The 17,786-nt window shown below is 36.8% G+C and overlaps 1 protein-coding gene and 1 long non-coding RNA gene across 5 annotated transcripts; both read left to right on the top strand.

The window, feature by feature from the left end:
* Positions 1–1,084: 1,084 nt before the first annotated feature.
* Positions 1,085–3,941, top strand: LOC132046205 (low-temperature-induced 65 kDa protein-like). Of its 4 annotated transcripts, none has more exons than XM_059436764.1 (5): positions 1,085–1,244; positions 1,356–1,556; positions 1,670–2,233; positions 2,345–3,448; positions 3,550–3,941. In XM_059436764.1, the coding sequence occupies exons 1-5, from the start codon at positions 1,199–1,201 to the stop codon at positions 3,594–3,596; spliced, it is 1,962 nt and encodes a 653-aa protein (XP_059292747.1). In that variant the 5' UTR covers positions 1,085–1,198; the 3' UTR covers positions 3,597–3,941. The 4 variants fall into 4 exon arrangements, with proteins under 4 accessions (XP_059292747.1, XP_059292749.1, XP_059292748.1 ...); XM_059436766.1 differs by having other exon boundaries at positions 1,095–1,226; XM_059436765.1 differs by having other exon boundaries at positions 1,100–1,244; positions 1,362–1,556.
* A 5,658-nt stretch (positions 3,942–9,599) lies between these two features.
* On the top strand, positions 9,600–12,563 carry LOC132046206 (uncharacterized). The gene is made up of 2 exons (XR_009412644.1): positions 9,600–10,417; positions 10,455–12,563. It is a non-coding gene; the product is annotated as an uncharacterized LOC132046206 (long non-coding RNA).
* Positions 12,564–17,786: the final 5,223 nt, after the last annotated feature.

Raw genomic sequence — 17,786 nt, 5'->3', positions numbered from 1 at the left:
TTACGTTAGAAATGTTTCAAAAAGTAAAACAATCATGAGACCAGTAAAAGCATATCATGCTAATCGATTTCCATCTCTCAACATAACTATCTTCAAAAGTTTCAGAAAATCATCAAACTTTCAACCAGTAAAATTAATAAATCACGCCTGTTTAGAGATTTGATGGGTTGTTTGAACTTTGAAGGTGATGGGTTCTTGCTCGTAGATAGAAATTAGGAGTATATAAAATGTGAGTTTTTAAGAAAGAAAAAAGTAATTCTTTTATCAATACACGCACCAAAAGGAAGTTGTAGAACAAATCTTTTGCGATGTTCAGCATTGTGTGTTTAATTGGTACACTTTAAACATACTTGAAGTGTCTAATTGGAATAAGTTTTAGTTTAGATGTCAAAATGAAATTTTATAACAACTTTAAGGATCTGTTTATGCATTTGATTTTTTTAAATATATAAATTTTAATCTTAAAAAATTAAGTTAATTTAATTCAGTTTAATTTTAAAATGTAATCAAATTAACTCTAAAAAAAGTGAAAAATGCCGCATAATTGGGACAACTGTACTGTCAAATTTATTACTTAAGGTATATTAATGTTGGAAAATGCTGACTTCGAAAACTGATTGAAAAGTTTTGTTTGAAGAGCTCTTTTGTGACATTCAATTAGACCACAACACCATACGACCAATGATTTGAATCGTGATGACTATTGTTTGAATTTGGAGCGTTAGATTGTGGAACTGTTATCTGAAACGGTTCGGGAAGAGTCCAGTGATCTCAAGGCAGTTCAATTATTAACAATTGAAACCGTCTGAACGCCAGTAATGGATCGGTTTTAGCAAGTTGTACAATTTTACGGTCATAAGTAACTCATAAGAACTAGAAAGATAAGAACGACATTGTGCAGTTCATTTTTTGAGGGCCAATCACGTCGGTATAGAAAGCCACGTCTACAACTGTGTCCCACAAAAGCCGTACCACGCGTCCTATAACAAAGACGTGCTTCATCCAGTAACAACGTGTATCCTTGACAGAACGCCACTGCCATGCAAAGGTGGTCAATTAGTTCAATTTTTCCCTCTATAAACTATTCTCATCCTTTGTCTCTTCTCTAAAACATCTATCTGCTTTCTTTCTTTCTTTCTTCTGATAACTATAAATGTACAGTATACACAGAGAAAAATCGAGCACATAATTAGACATTATGGAAGCACAATTGCATCATCCCCAAGGTACCAGATTGCATTCAGGTGAGAAATTCTTACTGAAAATTGAGAGGAAGTGTACTATATGTTTATTTGCCCCTTTTCACTTTCTTAATTGTTTGATCTGAGTTTTTTTTTTTTTTTTTATGATGGAAGGGGAAGGTCACGGTCAAGTTCATGATGAAGGGGAACATCATCATAAAACATCAGTGCTAAAGAAGGTTAAGGCAAAGGCAAAAAAGATCAAGGATCATCTAAAGCATGGTCTTGGACACGAGCACGACCCAAATGAAGAAGAAGAAGAAGTAACTGATGATGAAGAAATGGAGGAAGGTGCAGAAGTTCATGGTGGACCATGTACGTTTCACCATTACCCCCTTTCCATTTTTTTTTAGCATATTAGGAACTACTTTGATAATTGCTTTCCTGACTTATGTCTTGTGAATTTTTTTTTGCAATTGACGGAATAGATGCTGTTAGGAGTAAAGATATTCGAAAAGAGGATATTGGGCCAATGGGCAAATTGGAGAATCCAACTAGCCCAAAGGAGGATCGTTATGAGTCTATGGTGAAAAATGATCAAGAAGTGCATAGGCCAACTTTGCAAAGGCAAGATGAATTTGCGAGGCCACCATCTTTGGAGGGGACTCACTTTCCTGAAGAGAGGCACAGACCTCCTTTTGCTGAGAGTCATGAGAATAAGGGCACCGATCACGTTACTTCCCTTGAAAAACACCAACATCAAGGACTGCAGGGTCATGAAAATATTGGACCATTAAAAGGGTTGGCGGCGAATCCGCCTTACTACTCCCATGAAGAGATGGATAGACCACCTGTTGCTGCTTCTGAGACTCATGAGCCTAAAGGCTTTGATCATGTTACTTCCCCTGGGAAACTAATTCAGGGATTGCATGTGCACAAAATGGGAGCACTAGCAGGCATAGAAGAAGATCCTCATGCCCCTAAAGACCGTCCAAAGATGAAGCAGAATCCAACAAACTATCAAAGCAAAGTTAATGATCCGACAGGAGCCAGTAAGTGTTCACTTCTCTTAAACTGCTAGTTGATTAATCCTGGTACATTAGATGCTACTGCTATATTTTAATTGAATCTTGTAAAAACGCCATATCATGCTTGTGTAACAGACAATGAAGAAGCAGGAGTAAGTCCACTTGTTCATTCATTCGACAAAATGGGTGTAAATGATGCTCCAGAAACAACAAGAAAACAAGGGACTGAACGAATTATAAGGCCAGGTCCAGTAGCAGGGGACATGAAACTTGATCAAGGAACAGAACATAGGCACTATACAGGATCACATGATCAATTTGCTCCACAAGAGACACCTGCTGATTTCCCTTCAGTTCGTGAAGATACTGAATCAATTCCTAAGAGTATGAATCCTAGCAAGCCAGAAGATTTACCTCAGGACACACTAACTGGGAAACCTGGTAGCTATACAGAGAAGATTTCGTCCGCAACAACAGCAATTGCTGATAAGGCAGTTGCTGCTAAGAACGTTGTCGCCTCCAAGCTCGGCTACGGTGGCCCAGAGGAGGAATCTAGCAAGCCAGAAGATTTACCTCATGACACAACTGGGAAACCTGGTAGCTATACAGAGAAGATTTCATCAGCAACATCAGTAATTTCTGATAAGGCAGTTGCTGCAAAGAACGTTGTAGCCTCCAAGCTAGGCTATGGTGGCACAGAGGAGGGAACTAACAAGTCGAGCACCACGGAAGGTGATAACAATACAGCAAAAACGACCTCAGTGGCGCAAACAGTGGCAGGAAAACTTGCTCCAGTTTATGAAAAAGTGGCAGGTGCTGGTAGCACAGTTATGGCAAAAGTTCAGGGTACTGCGACTGGAGTTACAGGACATGAAACCAGGGGAGGTGTCGATGCAGAGCATGAAGGGAAGATTAAAGAAACTGATAAAGGGGTGTCAATGAAGGAGTATTTAGCAAAGAAATTTATGCCCGGAGAGGAAGACAAGGCATTATCTGAGGTGATTTCTGGGTCACTTTCAAGACAGAAGGAGAAAAAAGAGGAAGCAAAGCCAATGGGGAAGGTGACTGAATCAGAAGAAGTAGAAAGACGATTAGGTCCTATTGAAGATGTAAAGAAAGGGGATAATGGTGCTTCTGGAGAAACACGTGTTGGTGAAGGGTTTGGACAGAATGTAGTGGATAGGGTTACAGGTGCTTTTAGTACATGGCTTGGGAAAGGTGGTGAAGCACAGGGAAATGGTAAGCAAATGTATCAGATGATTGCTGTAGTTTTGCCCATTTTGATATCTATTGGAGATTATAAATTAATTTCGTTAATCTTTTTTGGGTTTTGTCTACAGATTCTGCTGTGGGTGGAGGTGCTGTTGTTGGGGGGAAGGTTGAATGATCAAGATGTTTTGCCAAGCAACTAGGCGAAGTTAATAACCATGAATAATCGACTTCTTTTACTTAGCGCTTTCGACGACTAATTTCTGTTTCTCCTTTTGTTGTTTTGCTTATGGAAAAACGTGACCATGTTGCTGATTATTCCTAGGGAAGTTCTATCTTTGCCTATTATGCTGTTTTGTAAGTACTTGACTATAGTGTGTAACTCATGGACATGTGACTTTCTGTATCTATTGGTGGTGTCTTCCACTTTGTTTCTTCTAGTTGTCAATGTTGTGAACTGCATTGGGTCCTCGGTTCTTTTCGTTGCTAAGAGGATACTTCAAATCTGAAATTGAGCTGATAATATCTCTTTTCAAATTGAAGTTACATTCATACTTTATTTCCTGCCCTGCTAAATTTCATAAAGCGAAGAATCTAGATCGGAAGCGGAGTAGTGCCTGGCAATAAATGGAACCAGAAGAGGGTGATCTAGTGACTTCGGTAGAACGTTTGAACCCAACTTTCTTCTGTTCTTATCAGAGCATTGGTAGAATCTTGCCTATGTTATTGTGCTTTTGTCCCTCTGTATATCTCCTTTTGTACAATTTTATAACCCCTTCGTCCCAATCGGAGTATCTTACCTTTTTTTTTAAAATCTTTTTTGGGTCTTACTAAAAGACAGAAAGAGTCTCTTTTGATGTACTCTCTCATTTTTTTTTTGCTTAATTTTAAATATAGATTCTTCGAGTATTTTATAATAAAATTAACATATTTGAAAATTACATATAAGTCTAAATAACTAATAATTCACAATATATGAAAAGAGTTGGAGAAAAATATAGTCAAATAAAGAGCTTTTTGACTTCTAAGATGGACGGAGGGAGTATATAGCAAGTTGATAATTCAAATATGACAAGTTTAAAATCACAAAATTTATAGGACAGTATCGTACATTATAACATCTTTTATTTAGGATTCTTTATTACTTTAAATTTTCAGTTAGGATTCTTCATCACTTTAAATTTTATTTTAAATGAAACTAGAACACTTAAATAAGGAGTGGTTTGGTTTGCAGAGGACAATTATGCAAGCAACAATGGTTCGGATAGTGGTACTTGCATCATTCGCGTGAAGAACTCGTTAGTAGTTTGGTGTCCATGCTATTGTTCATGAATCCATGAAGACATGAACCCTAGAAACTGAAAGAAGAAAGAGGAAGAAGATATGGGAGTAGAGAGAAATTGTGGAGTAGAAAATCTTATTCATTGTGATTGATTCTTTATTACTTTAAATTTTCAGTTAGGATTCTTCATCACTTTAAATTTTATTTTAAATGAAACTAGAACACTTAAATAAGGAGTGGTTTGGTTTGCAGAGGACAATTATGCAAGCAACAATGGTTCGTATAGTGGTACTTGCATCATTCTCGTGAAGAACTCGTTAGTAGTTTGGTGTCCATGCTATTGTGCATGAATCCATGAAGACATGAACCCTAGAAACTGAAAGAAGAAAGAGGAAGAAGATATGGGAGTAGAGAGAAATTGTGGAGTAGAAAATCTTATTCATTGTGATTCATAATGAGCATCATATGTGTATTTATATCACAAAGAGATAGATTATCAACTGATTATTCTAACTACCATTTCTTAATTACAGTTAGGACTAGTATTAACAACTACTAGCTTTAACTAACTTGTGAAAGTACCAAACTACCCTTGGGACTCTTTTTCTCTCAATACGCCCCCTCAAGCTAGGAAGGGATACAGATTCCTAGCTTGGAGCTCAAGTACATATGTTGAACCTTGTTAAGTCCCTTTGTCAATATATATGCTGGTTGTTCTGATGTTGGAATGTAGTTATTTGTAATAAGACCTTGTAGTATTTTTTTCCGGATGAAGCAATGTGTTTAGTTCTCTCGTGGAACACAGGATTTGCAGCAATCTGTAGAGCAGCTTTACTATCACTAGAAATGTCAACTGGTAGCTTGACTTCATTCCCAATCTCCTTCATCAATTCAAGAATCCATACTAACTCAGCCACCACAATTGCTAGACTTCTATACTAAGCCTCTGCTGAGCTTCTAGAGATTGTGATTTGTTTCTTTGACTTCCAAGGACACCATAGAATCACCAATCTTCACCAAGTACAGTAACAGATCTCCTAGTTTGAGGACATGATGCCTAGTCAACATCCATAAGCGATGGCCGCCTTAACCTTTACTAACGTATGTGCCTTGATCTGGTTGGTTCTTCATATATCTGACTACTCTGATTGCAGCATCAATGTGTGATTTCTTAGGATATTGTAAGAATTGACTTAATGTTTGAACACTGAAGGTTATATCATGAGTAGTTTGCCAATTAGTTTCTTATATGCACTTTGATCAGCAAGTTGATCCTTTGTTGTTGCCTTGAGGGTATTCTGATCATCATATTTCTTTGTAGTTAACTTGACATTAGTGTCCATGGGTGTTGCTGCAAGTTTTGCAACACTCAGTCCCAATTCAGATATCAACTCTAATGAGTATTTTCTTGATTCATTAGTACACCTTGTTTGGACCTTGCAAATTCAATACCAAGGAAATATCTCAATTCTCCTTTCATTTTGAAAGCCTTCTGTAAACTAGACTTAGTTTCTTCGATCAGTTTCAGACTTTACCCAGTGATCAACATGTCATTCACATACACTAAAACCAAGATAGATCCTTCAGTAGTGTGTTTGATGTATAGTGAAGGATCATACTGGCTTTGTTTAAACTGAGACTTAGTTAATGTTTTTGAGAGTTTAGCATTCCATTGTCTAGGTGCTTGTTTCATTCCATACAAGGATTTAACAAGTCTGCACACTTGGTTCTCCCTTTGACTTGTAAAACCTTGTGGCAAGTCCATGTAAATTTTATCAAATAAATCCCCTTGCAAGAAGGTATTATGTCCATCCATTTGATGTATATGCCAATGCTTTCTTACTGCTGTTACTAATACAGTTCTGACACTCTTCATCTTAACTACAGGAGAGAATATTTCTTTGTAGTCAATTCCCATCTTTTGCAACCAGCCTTTGCTTTAATCTCTCAACTTCACCAGATGTTTTATACTTTACTTTATATATCCACTTGCAACCAATAGGATCTTTCCCTGGCAGAGTCACTACTTCCCCAGTTTTATTAGATTGTAAAGCTTCAATTTCACTCTTTATAGCTTCAACCCATCTTGGGTCCTTGCAAGCTTGAGCATAAGTTGTTGGTTCAGTAATTGATGAGAAAGCTGCAACATAGTTCTTGTAAGATGATGACAGACTACCATATGATACATAATTTGACATTGCATATAGTACATCTTTGTGAATGTTAAGTGACACAAAATGTTAAGTGACACAAAGTCATTCATCCATATTGTTAGTTTCTTCCCTCTAGCAGACTTTCTCACATCAGCAGGTTGTAAAACTGGTTGTACAATATCAGTTAGTATTGGCTCATTTGGTAAAACTGTTGGTGCAGAATCAATTTGGATTGGTTCATTTGGTGAAACTATAGGAGTTGGACTTGATGCTTCAGGTTGTGTTCGTGAAGATACTGGTAAGCTTTGGGCTATGTGATCAGTAGGTGTTTGTATGAGAGGTTGTGTCACGATGGTGTTGCTATTTTGAGATGTGTCAGAAACAATATCACTTTCTGCAACTGTATCTTGTAAAGGGAAGATGTGATAGTTTGTTTTATCTGACTCTATTTCGGTTTTTAAATGGAAATGTATTTTCTCTGAAACTAACATCTCTACTAACAAAAAAAGATTTAGTAGATAGGTCATATATTATATACCTAGGTCATATATTATATACCCCTTTTGTGTTTCAGTATAGCCCAAAAACACAGCTGATCTAGCTCTAGACATGACCTTGTCATGTTCTTGAATTGTTTTGGCATAACATAAGTAGCCTAACACTCTCAGATGGTCACACTTTGGTTTCTGACCATACAACTTCTCATAAGGTGTCTTGTACTGAATAACTGAACTTAGCAATCTATTTATTAAATATACAGCAGTCCAAACACAATAACCCCAAAACTTTATTAGAATCTCAGCCTGGAACCTAAGTGCTCTTGTGACTTCTAGTGTGAGCCTATGCTTCCTCTCAGCTACTCTATTTTGCTGAGGAGTATAGGCACAAGTTGTTTGGTGAACAATGCCTAACCCTTTAAACATGTCACTGCATACTGAATTCACAAATTCAGTTCCATTATCTGTTCTAATTACTTTAACTGTTTTATCAAACTGAGTTTTGACATAAATAAGAAACTGTTGAATCACAACACACACATCAGACTTCAATTTCAGTAAAAACACGCAAGTCATCCTTGAAAAATCATCAACAACTGTCAAAATGTACTTGTTACCATTCATAGTGGGAATTTTGTAAGGACCCCATAGGTCCATATGAACAATCTCAAAACAACTTGGGGGTTGTTTGGTTGGAAACAATTTATCCCAGGATAACTTATCTACGGATTAGTTATCCCGGGATTAGTTATTCCACCCTCCCAAAGGGATAAAATAACACTACAATCCCGGGATCAGTTATACCGCAATTTTATCCCAACTAAACGTGTAATCCCGAAATTATTTATCCTTATCCCTCATACCAAGCGAGCCCTTGAAGTTCTAATACTACTAGAAGGAAATGACAATCTTATCTGTTTTGCACACGAACATACAGTGCAATTCTTTATTCTATCATCTATATCTTGAATCTTATTAGACACTAACTTTTGAAGTACATTGGAAGCAAGATGACCAAATCTTCTATGCCACAAATCTACTTTATCAGTTGTTTTGTTCAAGTAGTTGCTGCTAACTTGTTCCTCCTTAGCTACTAAAGTAACTTCTTGTATATTTCCATCCTTGACTTCAGTATCAACAAGAAAATACAAGCCACCATCTTCCTTACCAATCGCTTTCACCCTTCCAGTGTAAAGATCCTGGAAAACACAGAAATCAGGGAAAAAAATCGTTGAGCACCTCAATTCTTTAGTCAACCTTGAGACTGATAGTAAGTTGTATTTAAACTGAGGTATATGGAACATATATGTGATGGTATTTACTTTTGTTATGCAGCTACTGTTGACACCTAATTTTTGACCTCTAATAATTCTATTTAATTATTCAGAGTTCCTGAATCTCAAACGGAGTGAAATATGTATTTTATAAGTCAAAATAATTTATACAAAATTAGTTTGATAATATTTTGCCATGGCATTTGGCAAAACAACTTCAAATATATATTGTAAGTCATTTAAAAGTATTTTGCATATTTTACTATTAATATAAAGTATTTGTCAAAGATCAATCAGAAAATAACTCAAAAAAATTATTTAAATAATTATTTAAATTATCAAGTGTCAAATTGACAAGTATTTTACTCCTTTTAGTTTCAAGAAACTCGATTAATTAAATGAACAATCATTTTTTCCTCTCAATTTCAAAATTGCATAATGATAATTTGCATTTACAATTTTAAATTAATCATAGTTAATTAGATGCTTAATTGTGGTTATATTTGAAAATTGTTTGTTATGTGATTTGTTGTGGCTACAATTGAAACAATCAATTGTTAGTTAATTGCGGTCATAATTGAAATAGCCAATTACATGGTTTAAGTCAATTAAGGCCATACTCGCAATTTAAGTTCTTTTATGCAAATTGACTATGTCTTTAAAATGATTAATTAAGTTAAGAAGTTTTAATTTAGTCATAATTGAAATGTTTAATTAATGGACACTTTCAAATTTGGTTATTTGTTAAAGTTGCATAATTGGCCCCCCATATATATACGAATATACACGAATATGCATGTATAATGCATATATATCAACGCATATATATCAACATATGCATCTAAGGTTGCCCCTTTCCTTCTTTTGAATTGGCCGAGTACAGCCCAACAAGGGACTGACCCGGCCCAATCCCTTAAACATATACACACATAGACATACCAAACATACTCTATTTCTTTTTTCTCTCAGGGTTTCGATGAAACTCTCACGATGATATTTTGATTGTGTCATGGCCGAGAATGGCAAGAGCATTTATTGCTTTGCTTCTCTCACCCAATTTCACCGTTTTTAACCCCAAACACGGTATTAACTCCCTCCCTCTCTCTCTCTCTCTCTCTCTCTCTCTCTCTCTCTCTCTCTTTTCTTTTCCTGCAAGCATTTTAATGGTTTTTGTCTCATTGAGACCCAAAAGTTGCGATTTCTATTGGTTTATAATGGTTCACATGGATTCAAGAGGAATCCTTGTGAAATGCTGTTTATCCCACATCGATTTTTGAAAATTAAGTTGGGATTTTGGGGTTCTATATAAAGAACCCCATATTCCACAAGTTCAACAAGTTTTTTCACACCTTACAAGTCCGAAAATCCGAAAAATAGCTTAGTAAACCTAGGGATCTAGCAACTTTTTGCAGGAACCTTTAACTTACTAAGTTGCTCTAGTCTAAAATTTTAAAATTCTCTTCTGTTTTATGGCAGAGTATCGGGTTGAGAAGGATAAGGAGCTTCCAATTTTATTCTCGACAAGGGTGCGCAAAAGAAAGGTAAATTTCTTTCCTTTTGTTTATTTTAAGTAATTCATGTGCTTATTTGGTTTAATTATGTGTTAGTTCAGTTGTTAGTATGTTTAATAGCATGATTGGTAGATTAGTTTATTCATTAATAGGTTTTCATATGCATGTTTAGCATGATCAGTTAGGTTTAATTGTTGTGTGTTAGCTTAATGTTTAGTTTAATTCTGATAGTATCAACTAGTCATTAAGTATGTTTAGTTTGGTAGTTTATATATGTTTAGTGTTAATTCAGATTAAGTGTGAGTTTATATATCTTTAGTGTTAATTCAGATTAAGTGTGGTTCAATTAATCACTTGTAAGCATATCATTCATTTTAAAGTTAGTAGCATGATAAGCATAACTGCTGGTTTAGATTAGCTTGATCATATGTATACCAAGTGTATATTTGCCTAGCTTGCCTCCCTTAATGTCTAGCCTAGGAGTATCCTGTTTTAAGGTCTCTTATATGATCACATGTGCTTTATTTATGAAGAGCTCTGTTTGTTTGAATAGTCATATTCAGTGTCCAATATAATGGTATGAGTTGTGAGAATTTATTTTTTTGAAATAGTAATCCTGCCTTCATTAGCATGTCATGATACAGTTGTGTTTGTCCTGTTTTACTCATGTGTTCACCTCAAAATGTTAACCTAATAAAACTGATCATTTAAAGCTTTAGTATAAATCACCCTATAAGCCTGTTAATCTCTTTACTATTGAATATATGTCTATGTTTAGCATGATTACCTTATTTAGTCTAATTCTGGATCTGTCAATGCCTATATTAGCTTTAATGATCTTTGTTATGTGTTAGTAGTGTAGTATGGCTGTATTCAGGATCCATTTGGGGTTTATATGTGCATCTATGGATTTGACTCTAAAAGTTGCTTATTTGACTTTTAGAATACTCAATGTCGCAGTTTATAAGTGTTCATATACTCTTGTTTACCTAATCCTATCATTAGTCTGTTTAGGTTACATTTAACCCCTTATTTACTAAATGCTTAACTGTTTCACCCTCTTAATGACTTATGAGATTTTTTAACTTAACGAAGTTGTTCAATATATTTTCAAACTAGTTGTGAAAGTCCTAAATGTAAAAGGGATCTGAAGTAGTGTCTTAAGACTCTAACACGCTTGTTCTAACTTGTCTTCACCTAGTCTAGCATAGAAACTGCCTTAAGCTGCTGTATATTAAGTCTTAATCCTTTAATGAACACTCTCTAGTTGTTTTCTCATGTTGGATTTGACTTAGTGACCAGTAATGGTCTAAAGTGTTAAGTGCTCCAATGTGTTGCTTAATGTCATTTTGCATCTGTTGGGATAGTCCATAACTCATTTGAAATGAAAGCATGTCTCTATGTGTGAAAATGACCAGCTATGGCCTTTTGTGTCTATGTGTTTTTTTCCTGATATCAGTCAATGTATGCTAGCATGTATCCATATATGATCAAGTCATCCCATTTGATGGAAATTGAACCTATCCTCTGTGTATTTGTTTAAAAATTCAAAGGCTGGCATAAACCCTCCTCTGTGAATTGAAATATGGCATGCTTGGCCCTGTTTTTGCCTTATGAGACTTTATATGCATATCTTCAGGTTGAGTTGACCCTGTTGCATCTAAAAGTGTTTTTTTTTAACCTTTCTTTGTTATCCTCCCCTTTACCTTCTTCTGTGTTGATATTCTTACTGATATACCTGAGATATACAAGGTATATATGGCTTGTATACACTCTGGTGTATATAAAGGCTATACCTTGTATATCATTGAGTTTAACTTATGAATTTTGTCTTACATACTCAGTGGTGAGGCTCTAGGGATAATCTTCCTGTGTATTTATCCTATTGGGCCTATCCTATCTGATTCTAGCATTAGGCTTCATTTCCTTCATCACTTTGTGTTTTGGGCCTGTTTTCTTAAATTACTTTGTCGTTTTTTCTTTACGGCTTCATTCTTGTGTTATTTTTCTTTGTTAAACACAATGTATATGCCTGGTATATGTATTATGTATATATACTTATATATGATGGTGCCTTATCTTTTAAGTTCTCTGTTAATTAATTTGCTAAGCATAGATGCCCTCTAACCGCTATTCCCCTTTTCCCCTCTTTGTTTGCATAGAACCTTGGCGTGGGCCACTTGGGCCGTCTCTTCTATTGAACCTGTTCGACCAAAGGCCCGACTCCTTTGTTTAATCGAGTCCGGATAAAAATAAATGATATGAAGGCTCAACCATAGGTGAAAATGGCAACTCATGGGCTTAGGTAGGCCCACCAGCCTAACTCTTCTTCCTTTCGATTTATACGTATATATTTATTTGCTATTGTATAATTGTTGTATATGTAAACAACATTGTAATGAATATTGAAACCCAAATGCGTTAAGAATCTAGGAAAACTCGCGTAGAGTCTAAATGTTTTTTCTCATACAGTTTTTTTCAAAGAATATCACGGCTTATGTTTAATTATTGCATGTAAATTGGAAAAATTGAACTTTATAAAAATATTTCAAGTGTTAAACGATTGAATCACTGATGTATATAAGTATGAATGGATTGGGACCAATTGGATTAAATTATTTTGGGCTAAAACCCCTTTAAAAAACTGAATGAAACGGACTGCTTTTTGGACAATGAAATCTGGAATTAAATGATTCTTGAGTTTTATTTGTAAAGTTAAAAACTTGGGCTCAAGACCAAATAGATTTTGGGAAAGATACAAGTGTAGATATGGATTTGCAACTATGTTAAACTTAAGGCATTTTCAAAACCTTTTTGGGCCAAGGCCCAAAACTTAAGGCATAAAAATAAGAGGAAATATACTCGGACCTACGTTTGAAGTGAGATGGCTTTGGTATGTAGTATGGTTGACCCAACGAGCTAAAAATGGAATAAGAAATAAATAAAGTATTTTCTCTACTCATATTTATATAAAACCTATCCTATTATTTCAAAGGGAGATATATTCCATTTATTTTCCTATGTATACATATGTATATTTATAAAGACAGAATCATGACATTAGGACCAAATTAGTAAGAACTCTACTTAAGAGAAAATCTTAAGTGTGTTTTGGTCCGGAGATGAAATGATTTTCGCCTTTCTAACATTTTTTGAAAGAAATAATAGGAAATGACATTTTTTTGCAAGAAAGAAAACATTTTAGCACATAACCACAATTAATCACACATTGAAGCTCGTAGGTCAACCGTTGTCACGACCCGTTTTACTAGGACGTGCTGGCACCTATCGTTCCCACCGCTATAGGTGAACCCTTATCCCAATCTAACCTATCGAAGTAAAGGTGGAAGAAATAAATACAGAATAAGTCTCAAATCATCCATATAGTCACGACCCATTTAGCCTAGGCCATGCGGGCACTTACCTTTCCACCTCGGTAAGCGAACCCTCATCCCAACAATGAACCAATACATAAATTGAAGAAAGTTAGTAGCGAAAATAAACAAATACGTAAGTCTCACGATATATATATAGATAGTAGTAAAAGTGCGGAAGACAATAAACACCCCCAGGGTCTAATCTGAATAATACAAGAGCATCTAAGGAAAGTAGAATAATCTGGAATACTAATACATAAATGTCTATGTCTCTGAAATAAAAGTAAGACATATGATAAGATAATCTTCAACGTCAGCGGACGCCATGCTCACCCTGAAAACTCGAGAGAAAGCCAAAGAGTCGATCAGCCACGGGTCACAGAAATAGATCCAACCTGGTACTCTGCATTCATAAAAGAATGTAGCAAGTGCAGGTCAGTACAAACAACAATACTGGTAGGCATCATCGGCCGACTAAGCATAGTTAACACAATTCAGAAGATAAAGCAGATAATCAAGGAATCTAGCAAGTATAAGACAATATGATCACAACCAAGTATCTATCATCGCCTATGTAAAGCATCTAAACCCAAATACGTCAAGTCCGAATATATCCAATCCAATCCAATCATCACAATCAATCAAGTCATAATGCAATGCAGTGCAATGATGGAATGAATGCAATGTAATGCCATGCAGATGAGGTGTACACATGTACTTCGGATGAAAATATCGACATCTCGATAGCACAACCCAGCGTGACTCGCGAAGTCTAAGTGCCACCCGTCCCTGATATTTGCCCAACAGACAGACGGGACCCTGGCTAATTGCTCACAGGGGGAGTCTCACCGGCACCACCCTGGGGGACTCGCGGAGTCCATACACTAACAACGATTCCGGGATATCATCGGAATCATCCATGCAATAACGAAGCCGGAATAGATCATCGGACATCGGTCATCTCACAATCACTCAAGTAAAAGAGTCTGTCAAATATCAGTCTCACACAATCAATGATTCCGGAATTGAACCTCGGACATCGGCCTTCTTACAATCACTCAAGTAAAAAAGTTTATCAAATATCAATTTCATACAATCAACGATTCTGAAATTGATCTTCGGACATCGGCCTTTTCACAATCACTCAAGTAAAGAGTTTATCGAAATATCAATTTACTCAATCAACGATACCAGATTATCACCGGATATCGGCCATGCATCATGAATGTGTGAGAATGCGTGCAATGTGTATATCAATTATCAACAATCAAGTTCAATATCACAAGTACCAACGAAGGGGTACGCTAACAATGTATCATATCACAATACCAACAGTGGTATGCCAACAATATATCAATAATCAAGTTCAATATCACAAGTACCAACAACGGGTACGCCAACAATGTATCATAATTCAAATACCAACAATGGTATGTCAATCCTATCTCAGTCAAGACAATAACACAGATTCCAATTTCTACCAACTACTCATGGCATCAAACCATCACAATGGAACAATCAAAGCACACATAACGGGGTGGCTAGTCCCAACATACAACAGGGCCCGACCTAAGGCAATATCCAACCCGACTTCATACCTAAAGGTTCACATGCTGTCTCCGACATTATAATCTAAATATGTTCTTCGCTATACAAAGTCTCACAAAGGTAAGCCATAACCTACCTGGATTGTCGAACCGCAACACCAATAACTCACTCATTTGCCTTGTCCTTCCGCTGAACCTCAAAATCAAAGTAGTCTAAGCATAATCGAATTCTATATTAGAAATCATGAAGAATGATACCCATATTGCTACTATTTCAATTCGGTCAATTCTAACCCTAGAAATTGGGGAAACGATCCCACAAGGGTAAAACGGGAAATTCACGGGCAAAATATCAAATTAAGTACTAGGAAATCATAACCCAACCATTAATTATTGATGTAGCCTATGGATTAGCCTAATTTCTGATTTCAAGCAAAACTGCCAAATTGGGTATAAACCCTAAGTGTTCAATCCCAAAATTCAATGCTAAAAGTGGAAGATATATGATTAATAAGCTTAAATTAGTCAATATCTAGCATAAACATCACCAATTTATCATTAATACTCCTAGGAACGATGTTCTTCCAAACCCTCTTTCAACTCTTATCACCATGGGTTTATTAAGGGAAAAGAGAAATCTAACATGATAATGGGTTAAAGGAAGAATGAAGAAATGAGCAAGATTTACCTCCAAGATTCTTCTTCAAATATCCTTAAGAGCAGTTTCTTCAAGCTCAAATAGCGAAATGAGAAATAATGAGGGTCTAAGGCTTATTTAAGACACATTTAAATGAAAACACTGGCCCGTCACCGCCACAGAGGTAGCGTGACTGCTATAGCGGTCTCGCTACGGCTGCTGGGACACCGCTGTGACCGCTATAGCGGTCTCGCTACGGTTGCTGGGAGGCCGCCACAGCGGTATGCCCAATGATACCCATGGCCACCCCAGCAGCCAAAATAGACAGGTTCCACTCTTTTTCCTCGGGGATGATTGACGAGGTTACTGTAGAGTCATTCCAAGGTGAGCACGATGACGACCGCTACCCGGATGTTCTCTCCTTTACTTACTTGTCTTACTCTTATTTCGAGACGGTTGTATTATGAGAATTTATCATCTTTCAGACTCGTAGTATGTAGTTACTGCTCTTGTATGACCAGACCAGATCTATGGGGTTGTATTTAGTATTTTCGCACTTTATCTATATGGATGATTTGAGACTTATTCTGTATTTATTTCTTCCGCCTTTACTTCAATTGGTTATATTGGGATAAGGGTTCGCCTATCGCGGTGGGAACAATAGGTGCCTGCACATCCTAGTAAAATGGGTCGTGACAAGTTGGTATCAGAGCCCTAGGTTACTCAGTCTAAAATACAAAAGCGTGTCTAGTAGAATCTTGTGGATCGGTACGATGAGCTCCGTACTTATCCGCGACAGGCTATAAGACATTTAGAAAACTTCAAATTCTTTCATTCTCTCATGCGACGTTATTCAAATTGGTATCTGGACCTTCTTATCTTAATCATCCTTAGAAGTTAAAAATCTGTCCTTAAATTCTTACGCGAATGGTTGATCTATGACGTGTCGTGGAATGGTACGAGAAGTGTTATGCTGATTCGGACGCGTGATTCAGTTCATTCACAGTTATGGCCTGAGGTTTCGGTTGGGTGGAGTCTCGACTAGACTCAGTTGCTGTGTGGATTCGCGATTAGACTCGTTTATTATGGAAGTTCGTGAGAAACTAGAACTGTGGCATCGGGGGTTGACTTGGTCAACGAGGCCTTCGTTGGGAATTCTGAGGCAACGAATGCATTCCTAGCATATTTTTGTATAGGTACGTATGTGGTTGGTGAGCAAATGGCCTCGAGAATGGCTCGGGATTTCGATTGAGACTTAAAAAAATTAGAGAAATTCTAGTACCTAGTGCCCGATATGGCGGCACCAGTGCCATCCCAGTGGCACCGTTGTTGCGGTGTGTTGGCTACTTGAATATTGGCCAGACCGCTGTGTCGGCCTAATGGGCGCTGTTGCGGCACTATTACCGCCGTGACGGTAACGGGCCTGTTATTTAATTGTGTGTGATTTGATTGCTCAATTATGTGACCGGTTTGACTTTAGCTTCGTCAAGGCTTTATGATGGTGCGCGTGACACTGGTGAAACCAATGACGGGTTGACAATTCAGCAACGGTAGAATGTTAGACTTCGGTATGTGAGAACAAGTGTACGTTCGGGGATGGCCATCAAATGTGGACAACGTTTGTGATCGCGTGTAATAAAGGAAAGAAGTTGACAATAAGGATATGAAGAATCGAGTGGATTGAGCGTTTGTTGGTTAATAATGATAAAGGTGATTTGAAATGAAATACGGGAACTTAAGGATTACAATGAGGCATCTTTTGATCGGGTTCAGGAGATTAAAGTTCGTAAGACTTGAGGTGATGGATGTATACTTAGATATGATCACTCGCCCTATTTCTATTCTGCCATATCAGATGGCACCGGTCGAGTTGAGGGAGCTTAAGAAGCAGTTACAGGATTTATGAGCAAGGGGTTCTTTAGATCGAGTGTCTCCCCTTGGGGCGCTCCTGTGTTGTTTGTGAAGAAGAAAGATGGATCCATGAGGATATTAGTAATATTGTTGTGTGATACGCCGGATTTAGAGAGCGTTCAGTTCAGAGTGGTAAGCGTTAAGGAAACGCTAATGTGCAGATTATATGGTACGATCCT

Source organism: Lycium ferocissimum, unplaced genomic scaffold, assembly GCF_029784015.1.
Source record: "Lycium ferocissimum isolate CSIRO_LF1 unplaced genomic scaffold, AGI_CSIRO_Lferr_CH_V1 ctg984, whole genome shotgun sequence".
Classification (NCBI taxonomy): domain Eukaryota; kingdom Viridiplantae; phylum Streptophyta; class Magnoliopsida; order Solanales; family Solanaceae; genus Lycium; species Lycium ferocissimum.
This window is presented reverse-complemented; position numbering and strand designations above follow the sequence as displayed.

Excerpts from the sequence above, each read along its gene's own strand:
- LOC132046205 (XM_059436764.1), top strand. The coding sequence starts at position 1,199 with ATGGAAGCACAATTGCATCATCCCCAAGGTACCAGATTGCATTCAG. Across the intron at positions 1,245-1,355 it reads AGGTACCAGATTGCATTCAG|GGGAAGGTCACGGTCAAGTT; the intron begins GTGAGAAATTCT and ends TTATGATGGAAG. Across the intron at positions 1,557-1,669 it reads AGAAGTTCATGGTGGACCAT|ATGCTGTTAGGAGTAAAGAT; the intron begins GTACGTTTCACC and ends TTGACGGAATAG.